Genomic DNA, 23,680 nt, shown 5'->3' with positions numbered 1-23,680 from the left:
TGTTTCCTGCTTCTTTTTGTTTTATTTGTCCCAAGAGATTTATGACTCTTTGTTTTATTTTTCTGTAGTTGCCCCAATCCAAACCCCTTGATATTTTTTACTTATCCACGACCCCAGCTCTCCTAACAAACCCTGAGTGCCGTTCGCACAAGTAACGTTTATTTTGCTTGTCCTATCTTTGCCCCCAGTAATTTCTATCCCCAATTTTGAACCCCTTATAATAATACCCCATGTGGTAGGCAAAATATTTCGTTACAAAGTACATGACTTTTATACTAGTATGTTGTCTTGTGACCATGGAGTTTCAAGTTTGACCACTTTGAACCAAGATTCCTCTTCCATTTTTAGCCACGATGGTCCGATCCACCAAGGCTCATAAGAAATGAGTTGATCGGCATTTACGCCTCTTGATATAATATCCGCTGGATTGCTCTTAGTTTCAACATGCCGCCATGTCCAGGTTTTCGAAGCCTCTTGTATTTCTGATATACGATTTGACACAAAAGTTTTATAATTGAAGGAGTCCTGAGCTATCCACGATAAGACTATAGTTGAATCAGTCCACATGTATATCCTATCAAATTCAATACCCAATGCTGATATAACTTCACCTACTAATCTGGTGCCTAACAAAGCACCACACAGTTCAAGTCGTGGCATTGAAAGTACCTTAAGAGAAGCCACTCTTGTCTTTGCACACAATAAGCCTACGTGATGATTACCTGACTTATCCGTTGAACGAAGATAAACTGCTGCCCCATATGCAGCCTCTGAAGCGTCCGTAAAGCAATGTAGTTCTATACGCTGTGGGTTTGAACAAATTACTTGCTTATTGATGTGAATGTTTTGAATGATATCGAAATTTCGTCTATAATTTACCCATGCTGTATGTAAATCTGACTCATCCCAATGTATTTTGAGTTTCCATAAGGATTGCATAATGAGTTTAGACTTTGGTACAACTGGTCCCATAAGACCTAGAGGATCAAAAACTTGCGGTATCATAGATAACACCGACCGATTAGTTATTTTAGCATGCATTGTAGTGTTTATTGAATAGTGAATTTTGTCTTCCTGTGCATCCCAGTAAATTCCCAATGTCTTATTGTTATGGCCTTTCAACAAATAGTGCTCAATTCCTCTTTTAAGCGAATCATCCATTTCCAAAATGTCCAATATCAAATCTTCAGAATTCATATCCGAAATTGGACAGTATAATTTTATCACCCAGTAGACCGAATGAATCTTCTTCTTCTTAAAGTGCCCTCTCCTCAATGGAGGTTGGCTACTACAATTTTAAAATCTTCTCTATCTTCAGCTGTTCTTATTAGCTGTTCAAAATTTAGCCCTGTCCATTGTCGGATGTTTCTGAGCCACGATAGTCTTTTCCTTCCTAGGCCTCTCTTTCCCTCGATTTTTCCTTTCACTATAAGTTGGAAGAACTTTCACTATAAGAATGAATCTATTTGTTATTAAATACACACACGTAGTTAATTAGGTTACATACACATTTGGTCAATTATAAATAATATAATTTGGACATCAGTCAAAAGTGCTGACAAAGTTAAACAATTTACATAAATTAAATACACATGTCACGCGAGGTCCGCGAAAATATTGACCCAATTAAAGTTTATATAAAACTAATATCTCTTGCCTAGAAGAGCATTCAATCAATATTCACTCAAAGAACTTGATAGTCTTCAACGATCAACTTCATCAGTCTCTACTCAAAGTAATCCCGGGTCAACACCCATAGTGTACGTCTCTACAATAAACTCTGCTACTATTATTTGGTGTTTCCATTACAACTGAACGAACATCTTCACTGAGCCAACGAAGGGGATTTGTTCATGGTCCTTCGAGCCGGATATGAACCAGCGACCTATGTAATTTTACGAGGGAATATTAAACCTTCACTATAACCACGGACACTTCATTGATATATTGAAACCGGGTGAAATAACCAAATTAATAGGGAAAGCAGGGCAGATACTGCCTCAAGGGGTCGAAATACGACGACAACCCATCAGGGGTCGGTGTTGCGCACATTTGTCGCCCCAAGGAATCTACTGGTCGTAGATTATAACACACTGCACTACTTCGAATTGACCGCGGAAGATAGAGAAAGGTGCTTACTGTTGACAAAGGCGCAGTTAGCGTGCTCACCAACGGCTATAAGAAACATGGATACCCAACCAAACTGCATACTTGAAGAAATTTATGAGCGATCTAAGAATAGCACATGTCCAGTGGTAGCCAGGACAATACAGACAGCTCAATGGAGTAAGATGGGTACTCCCAACCTCTGGCTAGTTATCACGCCAGTCACGATACACATATCCATTATTTGCGATGGAAATCGGAGCGAAAGAGTACTGGAACGAGTCACATTCCTGAAGCTTTCACCCAAATGTATCGCCCAAACGAAAAATATTACATTACTCCCCACTAGCAGTGGGGTGGACAGAGCAGTGACGAGTTACCTGAAGTCGCCAATCGCTCCCGTGGCCCCAACTGGTGGCGAGGACACCCCGCAAGTTTTACACGCCTCTAAACACCTACCTTGACATACCAGGAGGAGAGCTACGTCATGTGTTACTTGAGGAGGAGAGTCTGGAACAAGAAATGACGCATACGCAGTGGCGATCGATTCACGAATCTAATTGGCATTATTTTGTGGCCACCGGGATCATTACTATAATGGTAATAATTGGGATACTCACGTTATGGAAGTACCGTCCTGTTGCACGACTATGTCGTTCAGGGAATCCACAAACGCAGACTAACGAACAGGAAGTACCTGTATTAGTTAGTAATCGGCACAACAATGTACCGTCGACTTCACAAGCTGACATCCCACTTTCCACATTTTCATCCAATTGCCCTAATTTTAATCTAGAGATAGAGTCGGACATTGATAGCTAGGGTACGGTTGGAAGATTATTGATTATTCCTAAACTATTTATAATTTATCATGTTTGAATTTTACTATGTTATGTAATACTTATATGTAAACTTTGAGTATTGACACTTGGGCCAGATTGCCCGATTCCGCAGTATGTCCAATATCAAATCTTCAGAATTCATATCCGAAATTGGACAGTATAATTTTATCACCCAGTAGACCGAATGAATCTATTTGTTATTAAATACACACACGTAGTTAATTAGGTTACATACACATTTGGTCAATTATAAATAATATAATTTGGACATCAGTCAAAAGTGCTGACAAAGTTAAACAATTTACATAAATTAAATACACATGTCACGCGAGGTCCGCGAAAATATTGACCCAATTAAAGTTTATATAAAACTAATATCTCTTGCCTAGAAGAGTATTCAATCAATATTCACTCAAAGAACTTGATAGTCTTCAACGATCAACTTCATCAGTCTCTACTCAAAGTAATCCCGGGTCAACACCCATAGTGTACGTCTCTACAATAAACTCTGCTACTATTATTTGGTGTTTCCATTACAACTGAACGAACATCTTCACTGAGCCAACGAAGGGGATTTGTTCACAAAACCTCTCCCCGGTTAGAGATCCATTTCCGTAAGCAAAATTCTGCGCCTTCTAGAATATTGCTAATATGTTCCTTTAATATTTTTGCCTCCTCTACAGTATCTACTCCCGTTAGCAAGTCATTAGCATAGAAGTCTGAAAGTATAACTTGCGCTGCCTTAGGGAAATTGTCTTTGTTATCATGTGCCAGCTGCTGTAAATATCTGAGTGCTAAGTAAGCAGCAGGTGCCGTTCCATATGTAAATGTGTTAAGTTTATAAGCTTTAATCTCTTCTTCTACGTTTGACCTTCAACGTAACCGTTATAAATCTCTCTGCTCCTCGTTAACCCAAATACATCTATACATTTTGGCTATATCAGCCCCTATTACTATATTATGCCTTCTGAATCGAACGAAGTAATATGTTAAACAAATTGTCTTGCAACTTTGGACCCACTATTAGTGATTCGTTAAGAGAAATGCCCGTGTCTGTAGTTGCACTACCATCAAAAACCACCCTGCATTTTGTTGTTGCTGAACCTTATTATAGCAAGGTATATTACCTACCTCATCATGCGGTGGTGTTTTACCACCGCATGACGAGATAGGTAATATACCTTGTCTGAATTATTTAAAGTATGCATGTTATCAATGCTCCCAATTTGAGACATATGCCCTAGTTGAATATATTCTTCCATAAAAACTTCATATTGTCTGCGTAATTCACTAGCTCTTGCTAATTTTCGTTCCAATGTATGAAATCTTATAAGTGCCATGCTGAATGATTTACCTAATGGCATGACTGTCGACCTTTCAGGTAAGGTGACTGTAAATGATCCATTCTTATTCCTAAAAGTTGTGTTTTGAAAAGTTTCTTCACAGAACTTATCTTCCTTGGATAAAAACCTCTTCTGTGGAATCTCCTCTATATCCCAAAATTTTTCAATTTTATTTTCCAAAGTAACCTCAGAAGTGAAATGACAATTAACTAGAAAATCTTGCTTATTGCATTGTTTTTTGTCTGGAAATATTCTACCGGATATGATCCAGCCGAGTTTAGTTTTTTGCATAAGTGGCTGATTCTTGCCAAGTACCACTTGCCCTACACATAGTAAATTCCAAAAAATACCCGCGCCTAATAGAACGTCAACTTGTCCCGGTGTATTGAAACTTCATCGGCTAAGTTTATATTGTGAGGAAAATTAAACTGATTTATTGAAATTCTAGAATGTGGAATGTAATCCGAAATCTTGTCAATAACCAAAAAACTCGTGTTGCATTTATACCCATCTTCAAATCTTGAATGTATTGTAGCCTTCACTGATCTTTTAATATTTGTAATACCTTGACATATTCCAACAACTGGTATATTTATTTTTTGACAGTTAGTTGCAGCTTCTCTGTTAGGCTGCGTGTAATGAAGTTAGATTGAGACCCCGAGTCTAGCAATGCCCTACATTTATGCATGTTTCCAATGTTATCAACCATATGAATAATGGCTGTTGAAAGTAAAACCTGTTCTTGTACCTCTTCTACCATTTGAGTTGATTTAAAGGAATCTAGTTAAAATCCTTGCCCTATAGTTTGGTTATCAGTTGGAGTTGTATCTAGTCCCAGTGTTGTATCATCAAGCTGAAAACCTTGATCTGAACTTGACTGATTAACTGCCTGCCCGAAAGAATTCTGCCCGTGTATTGCTTGTGAAGTAAATGCCCTCTGGTTTTGTGTGCCCGTATTGTTTTGTATGCCAGAACCTCCCATGTGTAACCTGTGTGTGCTAGAACCTTGAATGATGCGTGTATTTTGACCTGTCTGATTGTGTATTTGAGTTTTTTCCACTTTATTATTAATATCCGAGAGAAGTAAAGTGTGATGCCTCTTTCCGCAAGATCTGCATCCCCTCGATGTGCAATTTTGTACCCTATGTCCAATCCTTAGACAATTCCAACACACATTTGCTTTTCTTACTTCATCTCTTCTCAGTTGTAAAGAAAGCTCCTTAAATTTGTAACATTGATATAGAGAACGATAACTGCCGCAGATATGACATGCCTTTGCATTTGTTTCTATGAATGCCCTACTAATTGTGGGCTGTCTATCCGATCGTCCTTTTGTTTCATATGATTTGTGAATAGTTGCCTTGTTAACCTCGATTCCTTCTTCCAGATATTGCTATTTTTCTTCGATAAAGTCTAAAAAATTAGCAAGTGTTGAGAAGCTAGCCTTTGGTCCATGTTTCTGCCATTCCCGTTTTGTTGTGATGTCTAATGTACTTTCCATATAAAATTACGTCCCATGATTCTATTGGTTGACCTAAAGAACTTAATGCCCTAATATCCTTTCTGATTGAATCTAAAAATGTTCGTAAATGAGTACCCGACTCTTTTACTAATTGTGGAAGTTTTTTTTTATGATCGAATCTATATGACCTTTAATAATTAATTTTGGATTTTCAAACCTATCTTTCAAAAGATCCAAAGCTAACAAATAATTACTGTCGGTTGCCTTTAAACTTTGTATAGTATCCGCTGCTTTGTGTTTTAAAGCTCTTTTTAAATAATGAAACTTTTCTGCATTACTTAATGTATTATTATTGTGAATAACCGATGTGAAAATATCGTAAAATTCTGTCCAAGACTCATAATTTTCGTGGAAGTATGGTATTTCTAAAGGAGGTAGTTTAACATTTTTGTCCGATCTAGAAATGCTTTGATTTTGATTAATATGACTACCGCTTACTACCGCATTTTGTAACTCTTCAACCTTCCCCATAGCTATAGAATACCGTTCCTCAAAATCCTGCCTTTCTTTGGAGTGCTGTGATGTGTCATCTGTATCCTCAATTTCAGTTTGAATGTTGTCAAATTGATTCCATAAATCTTTGCATTTTGAAACTCTAGTAAGTAATTGTGATAATGTACTTTCCGTCAAATTGTTTATAACACATTCGAAAATCGTTAATATACCTTTTAAAATACCTCGCCTTTTAATTAAAGCATCCATTATGATTAACAGTATAATAAAAAGCAGAAATAAAAATAAATTTAAATCCAACCAATGTGATTGCTCAAATATAAATCTCAAAGCTCAAATAGGTAGAAATAGGAATTTTATAATGAAATGAACACTCACCCTGCATTTGCCTTATAAAATAGTAGCATACCTCGAATTTGGAAGCACCCAGAAATACTTTAATTTGTTTCAAAGTCATCAGCTGTTTTCAAAGTGCCGTGTTAATTATGTTCCAAATTATATTCCAAATGTTGTCGCTGTGATGTCCCCTGTAGGAGGCTAAGCAATGCCAGCCATTGTGATATATTTTGCCTTTGAGTTGAAAATGCCGGAGCTTGCAGTAAACTGTTTACTTACTGGTAATATCCTGAGAGAAGGACCATTATATGTTGTGTGAATACAACGTTTTTTATTAGTTTGGACTGGGTTGACTATTCTATCTAAAACTCCTCGATTAAACTCAGTTTATATTAATTTAAATGTAAACAATTCACTCCGATATGCCCTTCATTCTATGGCTGACAGTAGACAGTGATCTGCTTTGGTCAAATGCGTCAAGAGCAGCGGAATCGATGACGGCCGAAGGCACAGTGCCATAACAGATGACAAGCCTCTCTATAGCAACGATGTGTACCCAGATATCAAGGCTGTTGAAAGGGAATATCGGACGATCTTCTCATCAAGATCGCCAAGAGATGATGAACCAATTTCCGATCAGAAGGAACCGCTACTGATCAGCCTTGCTGTAACAGAAGCGGAAATCCTCGGGGCCTTACAATCCATGAAGTCTCAAGCAGCCGGTCCTGACTTTCTTAAGATCAGAGAGCTGCCTGCGTAAGGTACCCGTTCGGAAATTGGTTCTAGTCTACAATACCATGCTCCATTATGGTGTCACCTCGAAAGCGTTAAGGGATTGCAGGACCACCTTGATACTAAAGGGTAGCGATCCAATGGAGGTAGGTAATTGGCGTCCGATAACCATTTCTTCGGTTTTGGTCAGGGTATTGCATCGTCTGCTTGAGAAGAGGCTTGTGGTGCTGGATTTCCACGAGCTTCAAAGAGGCTTTCGGCAGGTAGATGGTGTTCTATTGAACAACCTGACACTTCAAGAGGTCATCAAAGAACGAAGAAGAGGCCTTCGTTCTTATAATATCATCTCCATAGATCTTCGAAAAGCTTTCGACACGGTATCGCAACGATCCATTGAACAGGCTAAGACTCGCTTCGGGTTAGACGCTTCATTTAAGCGGTATGTGACGGACTCGTACCTGAATTGTCGTACGAGGGTCGCTGCCGGGAACAAGTCCACGAATTCCATTAAGATGTGTAGAGGCGTCAAACAGGGAGATCCCTTGTCGCCCTACCTCTTCAACATGGTGGTCGATGAGCTGATATGCAAGCTCGAGGCAGGCGTGCCGATTGCAGACGGCAGGAAAATCTCGGTTTTGGGTTACGCCGACGATTTAATCCTGCTGTCCAAATCGGCCAAAGATGGTACCAGACAGCTTCGGACAGCCGTCGAATTCTTTGAGAAGAGAGGGATGTCGATAAACGCTGGTAAGAGTGCAGCTATTACGGTTAATGTTAACCGTGGTCATAAGCACTCTTACTGCGTAACTCGCTCCCTCTTTTCTGTTGGAAACGACAGGATTCGGAGCTGCAACCGAGTGAGCTGTTTGGATACCCAGGCCGAAGGTATAATGCTTTATTACAGACCAGGGTGGCCTTCAACGAGCTGCAGACACAGCTCGATCGTATTCATCGAGCGGGGCTGAAACCAGCTCAAAAACTGCTGTACAAAGACACTGTACTAAATTCAGACATATTTCTGTTTATTCGGTTAAAATAAGAAATTTGGTATATCCAGATAAATATTAAGACATCTATTGGTTTAATTTAACATTGATTTTTTCATTTAAAAATTCGTTTCCTATCTTACCGACATTGTATCTGTCAATACATAACCTAAAAGTTGGACGGTTCTTGCAAATTGTGTGTTATGTCCATCGAGAAAGAGTTTCTAATAAGGTAAGCAGATTTCAGCTATTATTTTATTTACTATAAGATATTACTAGTTAAGAAAATTAGAATAAACTTTGTTGAAGTTGTATATAAGGGCTTTAAATTTTCATTTTAATTTGGAATTCTATCAGTATAATTACAGCACCCAAAAATTTTAATGGTGTCGGAATAAGGTACAAGAAATTTCCTGTGTTTCGTAAATCAGACACTGGGTGTTGGAATTGCGTACATAAGTTATAAAGTGTATATAGTTCTATTTCTTTCGTTTCTTTTATATTAACATAAGTCTATACCACTTTAGTTAGTAGAACTATTTTTTACAGCTTGTATCTAAATTCCGACACAGGTGTCGGAGTTAGGGACTTTAACTGTACGAATTATGTTTAATTTCTGTAAACGAATATTCTCTGTTATTTTAACATTTAGATATTATTTGCAATAGTTTTTTGCTTTATTTACAGAATGTCGACGAAAAAGAAGGCATATACCCAAGATGATGTAGATGCCATTAAAGGTGGAACAACTTGTTTAGCCGCAGCGAGGCTATATAACGTCCCGAGAACTACACTGATTGGGAAGATCCGGGGCATTTACCCAGAAGAATGTCGCAGCGTAGCACCTTCTGTACTATCGGTTCATGAAGAAAATCTATTGGTTCAATGGATAAAATTAATATGGGGCGAATTTCCTGTCACCAAGGATCAATTGCTCGATAGTGTTTGCCTTCTGATAAAAAATTTAAAGCGCCATAACAATTTTACACATGGAAGACCAGGTCGTTACTGGTATGAATTATTTTCCAAAAGGCATCCACAAATTAGTGAACAAATAGCTCAAAACTTATGTACATCTCGAGCAGCCGTAACTGAAAACAAAATCAGAAACTGGCATAAGGAAATTGAAGAATACTTTATTTCATGTAATATTAATATAACTGATCCAAAACGAATATACAACACGGATGAGTCTGCTTTTTTTTCTCTCGCCAAACGGTCGCAAAGTACTTGCCAAGAAAGGAAGTAAGTCCCTGCGCGATAGATCCGGTGATGACAAAGAATGCTTGACTGTTCTTGTTACGGCTAATGCTGCCGGTCAACTAGCTCCACCCATGGTAATGTACGCATATGAAAGAATACCCAAGCACATAGTATCGCAGGTGCCTAAAGGTTGGAGTATTGGTAAGTCAACCAGCGGATGGATGACTTCAGAATCTTTTTTCGAATATATAACAAACATTTTTTACCCATGGCTCTTATCTGAAAATATTTAGTTTCCAATATTATACTTGGATGGACATAAGTCACACGTGACCTTACCTCTGACTAACTACTGTAGAAAAAAACAAATAATCCTGATAAGTTTGTTACCAAATTCCACACATATTCTACAACCTCTAGATGTGGGATTATTTAAATCTTTAAAAATGAAATGGAAAACTGAAGTACAAAATTTTAAAATCCAAATTAATTATAAACATTTAGGAAAAGACACCTTTGCCTCTGTCCTTCAAAATGCTTTAAGTTAAATAACAAATGTGGAAGATATTTTCAAAAAATCTTTTAAAGTATGTGGTCTTTGTCCATTTAATGCTGATAATATCGATTATCATAAACTTCTCGCTGACAATGAGCTTAACACAAGTACAGCCGCACCGGATCCTGAAAGAGTGAGTCATTTGCAATATCTGGAATCGTTCTTTCAGCCAGATTGTTTGACTAAATGTTATGGACTGATGGGTGCAGAGTGGACAGGTGAAATTAAAGATAAGAGTTTGTATGAAGTTTGGTACAAACTATATTAGAAATCTGGATTATCCCAAAATATCCAGAAAACCGCCAACATTATAATCGATATTTTTCGATTTATTTATATATATCGATATATATAAATAAAATGGAACGTGAAAGCCTAAACGTGTCTGAATTTGGGCCACTGACCTTACATGACTTTTATACTAGTATGTTGTCTTGTGACCATGGTATTATTTTAATTACTGAATCATGGTTAAATACTAGTGTCCTGGATGCTGAACTGTTTAACAATAGGTATATTGTAGCAAGAAGAGATAGAGATAACAATAAAGCTCGTGGAGGTGGGTTATTATTGCAGTTAAGAAAAATATAGTATTTGAACACATTAATTTTAACACTAACAGTGAAATTGAATGTTTAGTAGTAAAAAGAAAATACCACAAGTGTAATTTATTATTAATATGTGTGTATATTCTACCTTTTATTTATGTTAGTTTTTAATAACTTTTTAGTAAATGTTGAAAATAGTGTTTGTGATAATGTAGATGTCTTTAGTGTTGGAGATTTCAATATACCTAATTATGTATGCTATCAAAAACTCTAAAGACAATAAGGCAGCTGGATTAGATGAAATATGAGTAGAACTGTTAAAACTAGTGGAACAGGACAACTTGAAAGTATTGGCAGATTTATTCAACACGGTTTACGATACGGGAATAATACCACAAGAGTGGCTGAAGTCAGCATTTATAACCATTCCTAAAAAACAAGCAGTAAAAGAGTGCTCTGATTATCGAACACTGAGCCTCATGAGTCAAACTTTAAAAGTACTGCTGAAAGTAATACATAAGAGAATATACGAAAGGATAGAGGAGGATATTAGCGAGACGCAGTTCGGGTTCCGAAATGGAATTGGTACTCGAGAAGGACTATTTGCCATCAACATATTGATTCAGCGATGTCGGGATGTAAACGTTGATCCACACTTGTACTTTGTTGTTTACGAAAAAGGTTTCGATAAAGTGAGACATAAAAGACTAATATCAATATTTATGAACAAGCGCATTGACAGTAAAATTATAAATATAGTGCAAACTTTATATTGAAACCAAAGTGCCATAGTTCAAATTTATGGGCAACACGCAGAAGAAATGATGATCTGTAGAGGAGTTAGACAGGGATGTGTTTTATCGCCACTTTTGATTAACTTATATTCTGAAGAAATTTTCCAAAACACGCTCAATAATATCAAAGCGAAAGTTACCGTTAACGGAAAATTAATTAACAACTTACGATATGCAGACGACACTATGATCATAGCAACGAGTATAGAAGATCTACATCGTATCGAAAGCTTAAGTATGAATAGTGCTGAGATGGGAATTACTATAAACGCTAAAAAAACGAAGTACATGCTAATTACAAAAAGACCACAAAATATACATCACCTACTGATAATCAATGGTAACGTGATAGAACAAGTAGAAAAATATCAGTACTTGGGAACCTTGATCAATGAAACCAATGATCATACTGCAGAAATAAACAGGCGAATAGAGATTGCCAGATCAGCATTTATACGAATGAAGCCACTCCTAACGTGCAAAAATCTAAATTTGGAGATTGGACTACGTACCATTCGCTGTTATATATTTTCAATATTATTATATGGAGTTGAAACTTGGACATTAAAAAATGATATTTAAAAAGGTGAAAACGGTGATGGACCGTATCGCATTCTTCGCATAGTGACTCCTACAACCTACGAAATCGCTTCTGTCAGCAACCCAGATGCACCTGTTGGAAAGTACCACATATCTGCGCTGACGCCCTATCGTGCAGACCCTGGAGAACTCTGCTTATACCGCAGAGTATTAAAAATATCATGGACTGATAGAATTACAAATAAAGAAGAGAGGGTTGGTAAAGAAACAGAACTAATCACCACGATACAAACCAGAAAACTGGAATATCTAGGCCACGTGATGAGGTGACCAAAATATGAAATTTTAAGACTTATCGTACAGGGAAGAAGATCTGTTGGCCGAAGGCAGAACTCATGGTTAAAGAATCTACTTGATTTATATCAAAGAAGATTGATTGATTTGTTTAGAGCAGCAAGTTCAAAAATAAAAATAGCCATTATGATTGCCAACCTCCGTAGGGAGACGACACTCTAAGAAGAAGAATCATGTATTAGGCACATGTGATAAAAGCTTGAGAGTGAATCAGTTTTTAAGTATATGTGGTCTATGACAAAGAAATTCAGTAGTAAATTATATGGGTAGAAAGTTAGATTTAGTGCTATCCAATGTTCATGTGGTTTGTGCTAGAAGTAGTGATCCATTTGTTCAGGAGGATAACTATATCTCTTATTTCTCCTAACTTGACAGTGCAGCTCAAAGGTCTCAACAGTGATAAACATAAAATTCACTCATCTTTTGAATATGATTATTCTAGGGGCAATTTTCTGCTCTTGTATAATTTAATTAGATCAATAAATTGGGATGGATTAAAACATACCAATGATGTAAATAATGCTATACAAACCTTCTATGATAAAATGTTTGAATGTATTGAACAAGCAGTACCTAAAAGACAAAAATCTAACAATAGTTATAGTAAATACAGTTTTCCTAAATATTTTTCTCAAGATTTAATTAGTAAAATCAAGAAGAAGAATAAGCTACATAGACAACTACAGGGTGGACATGTTATTATCCAAATCAAGAATGAGGACAACTGTCTTAGGAACTGACTTAGAAAGTCCATTAAAATACAAACAAAATCTGAGTATATAAAATATCATGATACTATAGAAACAAATGTTAACATGGACCCAACTAGTTTTTGGTCATTTGTGAAATCCAGAAGTAGTTCCAGGGGTTTACCATGAGAAATTAAGTTGGACAACAATACTTACACTGGTTCTAACTAAATAAATAAAAAAATAAAATAAAAAGAGATCCAACTATTTCGATACAATTTTCTTATAATGAACTTATTAAAGCTATGAGGAATAACTTAGAAATAAATCAAGAATTTGCCAAAAAACTGTTTATATAGAATGCATCGTGTCCGAAACTTTACTGCTTACCAAAAATCCATAAAGAAGGTATACCACGTAGACCTATTGTAAGCTCTATAAATTCGGTAACTTATGACTTATCCAAATTTCTTGCTAACGTTCTTAAAGGTGCTTTTGACGAAGTGAACAACTATAATGTAAAGGATAAATTTTCATTTGTTAATGATGTCAGAGAGTTGATTTTACCGAAAGATTATGTTTTAATTTCGTTAGATGTCATATCGTTATTTACTAATATACCAATAGATCTGGACAGTAATATAATACAGTCAAAATGGAATCTCATTCACAATTATACAACAAATTCCAAGGATAGTTTTTTAATACTTCTGAATTATGTTTTTAAGAACACCTATTTTAGCTCTAATGATAAATTTTATCGACAAATATTTAGAGCACCTATGGGTAGTCCACTCTGCCCCATAAAATAGCAACCATCATTTTGGACTATTTGCTGGATGTCATTATTCCACAATTACCTTTACCTTTGCCCTTCATTAAAAAATTTGTAGACGATCTTATATGTTCTGTTCCTACTTCATTTTCAATAACTTTAACAAACATATCCAATTTACTTTAGAGATTGAAAATCATTATTCGATATCATTCTGGACACCAAATTAATAAGAACTGAACAAAACAAAATATTGATAGATTTGTATCAAAAGCCAACACACTCTGGAAGATATTTAAACTTTTTTTCAAATCATCCTACTCATCAAAAGTTTAATACAGTGATTGCAATGAAGAATAGGGTACGGCATATAGTGATGATAAATTCATAAACAGAAACTTAAATTTGCTGTTAAACATCTTTGAAAATAATGGATACCCAAAACATATCCTTAAAAAATTGATGTTACTCAGACATTTTTGACGGTTCCACTGATATCGGAGCAGTACAAACAATCCAATATAAAAAACTACCATTAATAAAACAGTTAACACCTTCTGTGACTAATTTATTTAAACAATTCACCAACATTAAAATTGTCCAATAAAATTTATTAGAAAACAGACAACTGTTTTCTAAAGTAAAAGACAAGACACCAACTGTAAATAAAACTAATGTTATCTACAAACTGCCTTGTTTGGATTGCCAGAGCTGTTATGTTGGCCAAACTTCTCAATGGCTAAAACAAAGACCATTCTCAGACCTTCTAGAGCTGCCCATTTCCAGAATCACCAACAATGATGCTACGTTTTTCAATTACAATGGAATGTCCATCGTCGATCACATCTTATGCACGGATAGTATGCTTGATAGGATCGATGATGAATGTTTCATCGGTGATTCGATATCCTCTGATCATCTTCCACTCCTAGTCATAACTGACTTAAACTCCCTTCCACAAATAAGACCTGCTATCTACAGGATAGATTATCGTAAAGCAAATTGGGAACTCTTCCAAGAATACATCAACCAGAACCTCCCAGAGTTAGGCAATATGTCAACACATAACCAAGTTGACACAGGGATTTCCAAAATTGAGAAACTTTTTCAAGAAGCCTCAGCCCTGGCTATACCAAAAACAAAATATAATCTTTATACTCCAACTCTTCCAAATCACATCGTCACACAAATCGAAGATAAACGAAAAATGCTCAGAGAGTATTAAAGGTTTAGAGACCCTCTTATCAAAATAGAGTACAACAGGCTCTCGGCGGTAATAATGTTGGAAGTGAACAAGCAGAAACAAAAACAGTGGATGCGTGCACAGCTGACCTTGACTACCGAGATAGTGCTGCATTCTGGAATAAACTCAAAGTCCTAACGAAACAAAAAAGTCAGCCACGATCTCATCTCATAGTTAACAACGTCAATTTCAACAATATACAAGACAATGCCGAAGCTTTTAAAAACACACTACAGGCCACTCTCATATCCATAAAAAAAACCCAATTTCAGCAAAAGATCCAAAAGAGACGCCGAACGGAGAGTGGAAGACATATTCTACTACCGTCAGGCACATGATGGACCACATCCTCACCCGATGATGGCCCCTGTGACTGAGGACACCGTCAGACAGATGTGTAACATTTAAAAAAACACATCTCCTGGCCCTGATGGTATCCACAGAAGATGCATTAAAAAATTTCCACAGAATATAATCCCGTTGCTCACCAATATTATCAATGCATCTCTATCACTGAGTTACTTTCCTATTCCTTGGAAGGTAGCCAGTACAGTCATGATCCCAAAAAAAGGGAAAACCCTCACCAACCCTAAATCGTATAGACCTATTTCACTCTTGAGCACCCTACGTAAAGTCTACGAGAGGATCCTCAAGGAGAGACTCGTAGAATTCCTAGACGCTCACTTCGCAATTCCAGATTACCAATTCGGATTCAGGGCTGGTCACTCCACACAAAATGCATTGGTAGAAGCAATAACTTTCATTTCGCAATCAATTAACGAAAGGAAACACGTCGTAGGCATATTCCTAGATGTCCAGAAGGCATTCGATCAGGTCTGGCACACAAGCCTGATTGAAAAACTCCACCTCGCTGGACTGCCCACACCTTTCGTTAAGTTAATCAATTCCTATCTCTCTCACCGGAAGATCAGGATCAAAATAGCTGACCACCTATCCACTCCCTTTAATCCACAAGCTGGAGTACCCCAGGGCTCAATACTTGCTCCAATACTATACACAGTTTACAATAGTGACATCCCCGCCCACAGCAAGGATCGGAGTCCCTCTTATTATTCGCTGATGATACGGCCATTCTCACCTAGGTTCTCACAGGAAGCGTGGGCAACAACGGTCTCTATTCAAGCGATCACAAAACTACCTCGACAGAGTCATTAGATGGTGCAACAAATGGAGAGTGACCATAAATCCCTCCAAAACTCAAGCAATATTATTCAAATCTTCCAATTGTCGCGATGTTCAGGGCAGGATATCACTTTTAGGAGAAGACCTGGTAACCCCTGAAGTACCTGAAGTGGCATGCTAGGCAATTCCCACCTCCTCTTGTGCGTTCCTAAATCTAGATCGACCACACAAACACAGCCACTTTCTGCTTTTCCCCCTGCTCCTTAGTAGTCCACTACTTCTTGACAACTACTTCACGTAATTGACGTGTATCACACCCCCACTACTCCGAAAAAAAAAGGAGTACCCCATTCCTTGAAGAGGCTCAGGCCTAAACAAGGTTAAAACATTCAGTCAGTATTTGGTAGACCAACATACTGGCCTACCGATAGGAACAAAATTCCAGACCTGATAGATTTCTTTATTTACAAAAATATCTCAGCTAACTATCTGGATATCAATGATGGCTGGGACATAAACTCTGATCACTCACCGATAATTTTAACTATAAGTGATACAGTGATTAAAAAAGAGTTCAATAAAATATTGACTAATAAAAAAACTGACTGGGAGAGCTTTAAAATAAACCTTGAACACAAAATTAATCTTGCTGTGCCATTGAGAAACACGAGGCAACTTGATGACGAATTAGAAGTTTTTACCCAACAGGTAGGTTGGGAAAATATTCCTACAATAACTTCTAGAACAAAAGGGAACAACTATCCAAAAGAAATCAGAGAACTCATAGTAGAAGAAAGGAAGTTAAGAAAAAAATGGCAGCAATACAGAGCTCCACGAGACAAAACTAGTCTAAATAATGCTACACAAAAACTAAAAAGGGACGTACAGAATATAAAAAATTCAACAATTAATTCTTTTTTAAGTAATTTAACAGCTGACCAGAACACAGATTATTCGTTATGGAAGACAACAAAAAGAATGAAGAGACCAATTATTCATTCTCCTCCTATCAAGTTGGAAAACGGCAACTGGGCTAGAAGTAACGAACAGAAAGCAGAACGATTTGCAGATCATTTAGAAAGCACGTTCAAACCTGACGACAATGATGGTGAAGAACTGAGATGGGAAGAAACATTCCAAACTGAAGAAAGAATAATGTTGACATCATTTAGAGAAGTATCAGCAGAGATAAAAAAGAATATAAATCCCAAGAAAGCTCCAAGATATGATCTCATAACAGGAGAACTATTAAAAAAATCTACCAAGAAAAGCCATAGTTAAGCTGACACACCTAATAAATGCTGATTTTAGATTGAGATATGTTCCCAGACTGTGGAAAGTAACCGAAGTGATTATGATCGCCAAACCAGGTAAATCTTCTAATGAAGTGACATCCTATCGACTAATATCACTCCTTCCGGTGATGAAACTATTTGAAAAACTTCTATTGTAAAGATTAAAACCAATAATAGAAAGAAAAAATCTTATACCAAATCATCAATTTGGTTTCAGAAATCAACATTCCACTATAGATCAAGTTCACAAAATAACGAATATAATAGAAAAAACATTAGAAGAAAAGAAAGTCTGCTCTGCAATCTTCTTGAACGTAGCACAGGCGTTTGATAAAGTCTGGCATGACGATTTAAACTATAAACTAAGAACGTTCATGCCTAAACAGTATTCAGAAATCTTTAAATCATACATTGCGAATAGATATTTCAGAGTAAAACAAGAAGAAGTATACACCGACTTAAGGAAGATCAAAGCTGGCGTGTCTTAGGTCACATCTGTACCTATTGTATACGTGTGACATTCCAGAGCTAGAACAAAACACTATTGCCACCTTCACGGATGATACAGCCAAACTAGTGATAGAAGACACTAGTGAAGAAGTGACTGATACGTTGCAACTATCAGTAAATAAAATACATAACTGGACCAGAAAATGGCAAATAAACTTAAATGAGACTAAATCTGCACATATTAACTTTACAAATAAAAAAATTGAAAATTTCCCAGTTAGAATAAATGATACCCAAATTCCTTATGCAACATCAGCAAAAGACTTGGGTATCACACTAGACGCGAAGCTGCGTTGGAAAGTCCATGTCAAAAAGAAAAGAGTAGAGCTTGATATTAGACATAAGAAATTGTATTGGCTGATTGGAAAAAATTCAACATTATCAATTCATAATAAATTATTATCCATCTACAAGCAAGTATTGAGGCCAGTATGGGTATATGGGTGCCAACTCTGGGGCTGTACCAAAGCTAGTAATCTACATTATCTAGAAATTTCAAAACAAAGTACAGAGAAACATTGTTGATGCCCCTTGGTATATCCGTAACAGCAGCCTCCACCAGGACCTGGGTAAGGAAACTGTGATCGAAATAATCAAGAGAATGTCATGTGAATGTCGAGGCAATTCAGCTTCTTGACAACACTGAACTAAAGAGAAGACTCATAAGGGCAAAACCATTTGACAAATATGTAACAGTTTAGTGTAAAAAGCGGAGTATAGTGCTGTGAAGTTATTGCATATTAGTTGTAGTGTATTAGTTGATAGATAAATAAGAGTAAGCACTTAGAAAATATTTTGCTGCTTATTAAATTAGGTCAGAAAATAACTGATAATTGGTCACTTAGCTGATTATCAATAACTGATAATAGGTCAGATAGCAGTATACAAACACCGCACAGGTGTTAAAAAAACAGTTTTCACTTATGCGTTTTTAAAATTACCTTGAGGTATTGAAGATTTGGCACGTGACATACACACCTATTTCTCCAACAGTCCAAAAATAGTTGAAACTTTAAAAAAATTCCAACATTTTTGTAATGTAAAAATACATAAAATGTTACATCCTGCACAGACAAGATGGCTCTCCGTGAAATCTGTTGTTTCTAGACTTCTAGAACAATATAGTGCATTCATTTTTTATTTCATGAATGCTTCTTTAAATGACCGGACGTTGGCCTCAGAAAATAATTAAAAGTTAAATGATCAATTCACAAAAATATTATAAAATTCCTAGAATTTTCTTTACCATTTTTCACCAATTTAAACCGGCAGATGCAATCTGAAAAACCAGAGGTTGCACAATTATATAAATGTATCAGTGCTGTTTATAAATCCTTTTTGGAATGCTTCATAAAAAGAACTATATTGATAAAGACTGCACTTCACCAAATAGATTTCAACAATCGAAATAATGTTGTTCCTCTAGAAGAATTATATTTAGGAGCTAAAGTCCAACTATCTTTCTTCTTCTAAAAGTGCCGTCTCCCTACGTAGGTTGGCAATCATAATGGCTATTTTTATGTTTGAACTTGCTGCTCTAAACAAATCAATCGATATGCATTGATACCAATCACGTAGATTCTTCAACCAGGAGTTCTGCCTTCGGCCAACAGATCTTCTTTCTTAAATCTTTCTCTGTATTATGAGTCTCGAAATTTCATATTTTGGTCCCCTCATCACGTGAGCTAGGTATTCAAATGAATCAGATGAATTATTTTTAGAAAAGGTGCCTGGACTTTTAGGACTGTAGAAGCTGCTAAACAAATTACGCAAAGGTTTGATTTTGACGATCCTGTTTTAATTAATATTAATTTAATAAGTGCAAAGAATGTATTAGAAAAAAAAGTCACAGTATAGTACCACTTGTGAGACCCAAATTTAGAATCGAAAAATGAATTACAACTTTTGGATAATGAGTGGTGGCTTCTTAGAAATACTGATATCGATTCCAATGAAAATGTAGATATTGAACACTTTTGGACAAATATTGAAAATATGCGGTATGACGGTAGCTTAGCTTCCTCCGTGGATGTGTTGGTTGTTGCTCTGAAAACCTCAGAGTCTTCTAACATTATTGCCACAAATTGGTCGCATTGTTCCTGTAGTGATCCTTTCCCAAGTTAATATGCTCCTTTTGTAATTTAACTGCACCGTACTGAAGACGACCAATAGTCTGAAATACGTATATACGGTTGCCTTCCATCTTATACACTATTAATATTTTTTAAATAATAACTTTTATATTTCTCAACCACGAGCATATAAGTTTTTGGAACACCCTGTATAAGACAAAATTGTGTACAAATGATTATATTTAGTTTTAAGAAAGTTTATTCGGGAATTGTGTATTAGCCCCAGAAACAGTAAAGTCCACATTAGAAAATAGGTAATTTAGATAAGAAAGTTTTTGTTTGAACTAAGTACCCAAAGCCGAGGTCGAGGGTAAATCTTTGTAAGAAAGGAATCGATTATTGATTTTTCAAGAAATACAGTTAGTAGACATTATCGGTAGTTAAATTATACCTGGATATTATTATTTGTAAAGATAGAAAAAATACGTTTGATGTTTAGATTAGGATTAAGATAGTTGGAAATTTTGTTTTCTTTTGAAATCCCTAATGGCATTTTTGAAAAGAGAAAATAGTTTGGTAGAAAAATACGTCATGACTGAAAGTTGTTTGATTGGCTAAAAGTGGTAAAGAGGAAAGGGAAGGACTGGAGAAGGAGTGAGAATGAATCAGAAGAAATGGCAGTCTGTTTTGTTCGATTGAAAGGGATGGTCCTGTTTGGTGGTTAGTGTACGAAAAAAGGAAATTGCCGGTTTTGTTTGTCCAAAAGTGACCAGTGTAAGATAATTGGAACGAAGAATTAGGTCAAGTTGAGAGATAATACAACTCCTTGAATCAAAAGCCTACAGGACTCGTTAAGTACTGTAAAAGGCGGGAACACTGCAGCAGGAGAAAGCCGGAACGATTGCAGGTACGAGGCATAGCAGGAAAAGGAAAACGAGGTGACAGCAAGCAGGGACATATTTGGAAAATGTGGACAAGTTTCCTTGGATCGCCACAGCAGCAACTACGGAGAATTGTTTTTGGTATGAGGACATTTTCGAAGCTACAGTGAAAAGGTCAGTCTTAATTTGTTATGACAGAAATGAATGGTTTTTGCGAATTAGATACCACAGTGCATATTTACATAAACATTTCCATATTATAAAATTTTTTTTTTATCACAAGAAAAAGTTATCATTTAGACATCATTATAATTTCTTGTATCCGTAATATTGATAAATCAAAATATTTCATATCAAACTAATTCGGGTCACAAAAGAAAACAAGATTCATAGTTTTAATATTGGTTACATACAATAAAAGATAAAGGAGTCATTGATAAAACTTATATGATTGAACATTTAATACAAATTGATAAAATAAACGAATTTTGTTATGTCAACTTTGAAATTCCTGTGTATTATTTATGTCGTGTTTCAACGTGATTGTCAACAAAGTGAGTACTAAAATTATTAATGAGCCCTGAGATATATAATTTATAAATTTTTTGTTTTGACTTTGATTAACTAGATAGTTAGTAAATTAAATAATTGGAGTAAATTATTTTCACAAGTAAAGAGTCAAAAATAGAACACAACAATATATATCGTCGTTGCCAAGTCAAAAGCTGCTAAGTGGGACTTTTTCACAAAAGAAGATATCTGTACTACTTAACAGATTTTTACGTTGGTCACCGTCCTATAAATACAGTTATATGGTAATTCATATAATTGCTGTAATATCTTAGTTTGAAAAATATGTTATGTGAGCGGGTATCGCAAAACATTCTGTTATATATTTGTTTAATGTTAAGTTTGTTATAGCTGGAGACGATTGATAACACTGAGATTATAACAATTGGCAGGACTGACAGTGTCACTTTTGTTCAGGGGTTATCTAAGCTAGGCGTGAGCGAACATTGTATCCGACTATATAAGGTTAATTGTAGCACTGTATTGGTCATATGTTAAATATAATTGTTTAACCGAACCAATAACGTTTATTTATCATTTCATCAAGTAGTATACATAACAGATTCCTCATCCACATAGCAGAAAAATATTTTTTGAAAGAGAACAGAAAGAGATATTTAAAATTTTAATATTTTTCCTGACGTAGTTTCATTCGGTAGTATAGTGATAAAATTTGAAGTAGTATAGTGATATTATTATGTGAAAATAATCACTGCAATATACTTATTGCAGCTTCAACATGTCATACGGTGGTCTGCCAAGAGGACAGTTTCTTGTTTCCCAATGTTTAAAACAAACAAGTTCAACACAAGAAGAAACGATTGGCAAGTTTTTGCCTTAATTTGTTTAGTTTACTCTTGCAACTGAGTTTATTCGATATCTAACATGTGTAAATTCATTTTATGGTATGTGTTCGGACTTTTTAATATTTGTTAAATGGCAACCATGTCAACACCGCGCTTAGTTATGCGCATTCATTCCATTTTTAGAATTAGTAAGAAGTAAGAGTGTACACATACCTAGACGTGTAAAATCGTGGAAATTACAGTCCACAGTATTCAATTCAATTCTATTTACCAGTGAACCAGCGGAGAAGTGAAGACAAACCAGTGTTTTCACATTCTATTATACATTTTTGGTGCCAAACGATCCGAATTTGTGAAATATTCAATTATCTATTTTACCGGCATGCAAGCATTGTGCGCGCCAAAACAGTTGGAGGCAAAATCAAGCAACGAGTTCCAAGTTCCAGTGTCAATTCCAGTCGACCAATTCAGCGAGAGAGCCGATCGTAAAGAAACGTAGGCGACAACTTCGACAAGCGACAAGTATTCGTCAGGACTACTGTACATACAATGTTCCATTTCAACTTCCTTCCTAGTAAAACTGTCCATTTGATAATTCATTTTGGTTTATTTGACAATAAAGTTAACATTTTTATTCAATTGATCTATAAATCTATTTAAATATTATTATAAAATATAAAATATAAATATATATAAAATATAAATATAAATTTGGCTATTTTAACTACTAGTTTTAAATAAGATTGCTAATTCAAATAACGAGATACATTTTGTAGACGATTTAAAAGATCTGAAAAGAAATCGAGGTACTACGAAACAGAAATTATCACTTCTAGAGAAATTTATTAAGAGCGTAGGCGCAAGATTTCGGGCCAATGCTTTTAAATGCATTCATTTTTTTCGTATCCTAAAAAAACTAACGAGATACAATTTGTAGACGATTTAAAAGATCTGAAAAGAAATCGAGGTACTACGAAACAGAAATTATCACTTCTAGAGAAATTTATTAAGAGCGTAGGCGCAAAATTTCGGGCCGATGCTTTTTAAATGCATTCATTTTTTTCGTATCCTAAAAAAACTAATAAGTATTTTTGAAAAATTTAAACGCAGAATGAAAGAATACATTAATACTCAGGGCCGAAAATCACTGAAAACTTCTATGTTTATTTTAATAAGTTACAGGGGTGAAAAAAAAAGAGAAAATTTAATGTGATTTTTAATTTCAAATATCTCATTCAAAAAAACTTTTTGTTCATTCTAATGCATCTGGGGGACTTTACCGAGGGACTTTTGGCCCTCGGTAATAATGTAATCTTTTATTCTGCGTTTAAATTTTTCAAAAATATTTTACAGTTTTCTCAGGATTCGAAAAAAATGATTA

At 35.7% G+C, this 23,680-nt stretch overlaps 1 protein-coding gene across 1 annotated transcript; it reads right to left on the bottom strand.

Moving 5' to 3' along the window:
* Nucleotides 1–270: 270 nt before the first annotated feature.
* LOC140451139 (uncharacterized) lies at nt 271–1,161 on the bottom strand. Its single transcript, XM_072544867.1, has one exon. It carries the CDS (start codon nt 1,159–1,161, stop codon nt 271–273), a length of 891 nt encoding a protein of 296 aa, XP_072400968.1.
* Between the last annotated feature and the right edge of the window lie 22,519 nt (nt 1,162–23,680).

Source organism: Diabrotica undecimpunctata, chromosome 9, assembly GCF_040954645.1.
Source record: "Diabrotica undecimpunctata isolate CICGRU chromosome 9, icDiaUnde3, whole genome shotgun sequence".
Taxonomy (NCBI): Eukaryota; Metazoa; Arthropoda; class Insecta; order Coleoptera; family Chrysomelidae; genus Diabrotica; species Diabrotica undecimpunctata.
This window is presented reverse-complemented; position numbering and strand designations above follow the sequence as displayed.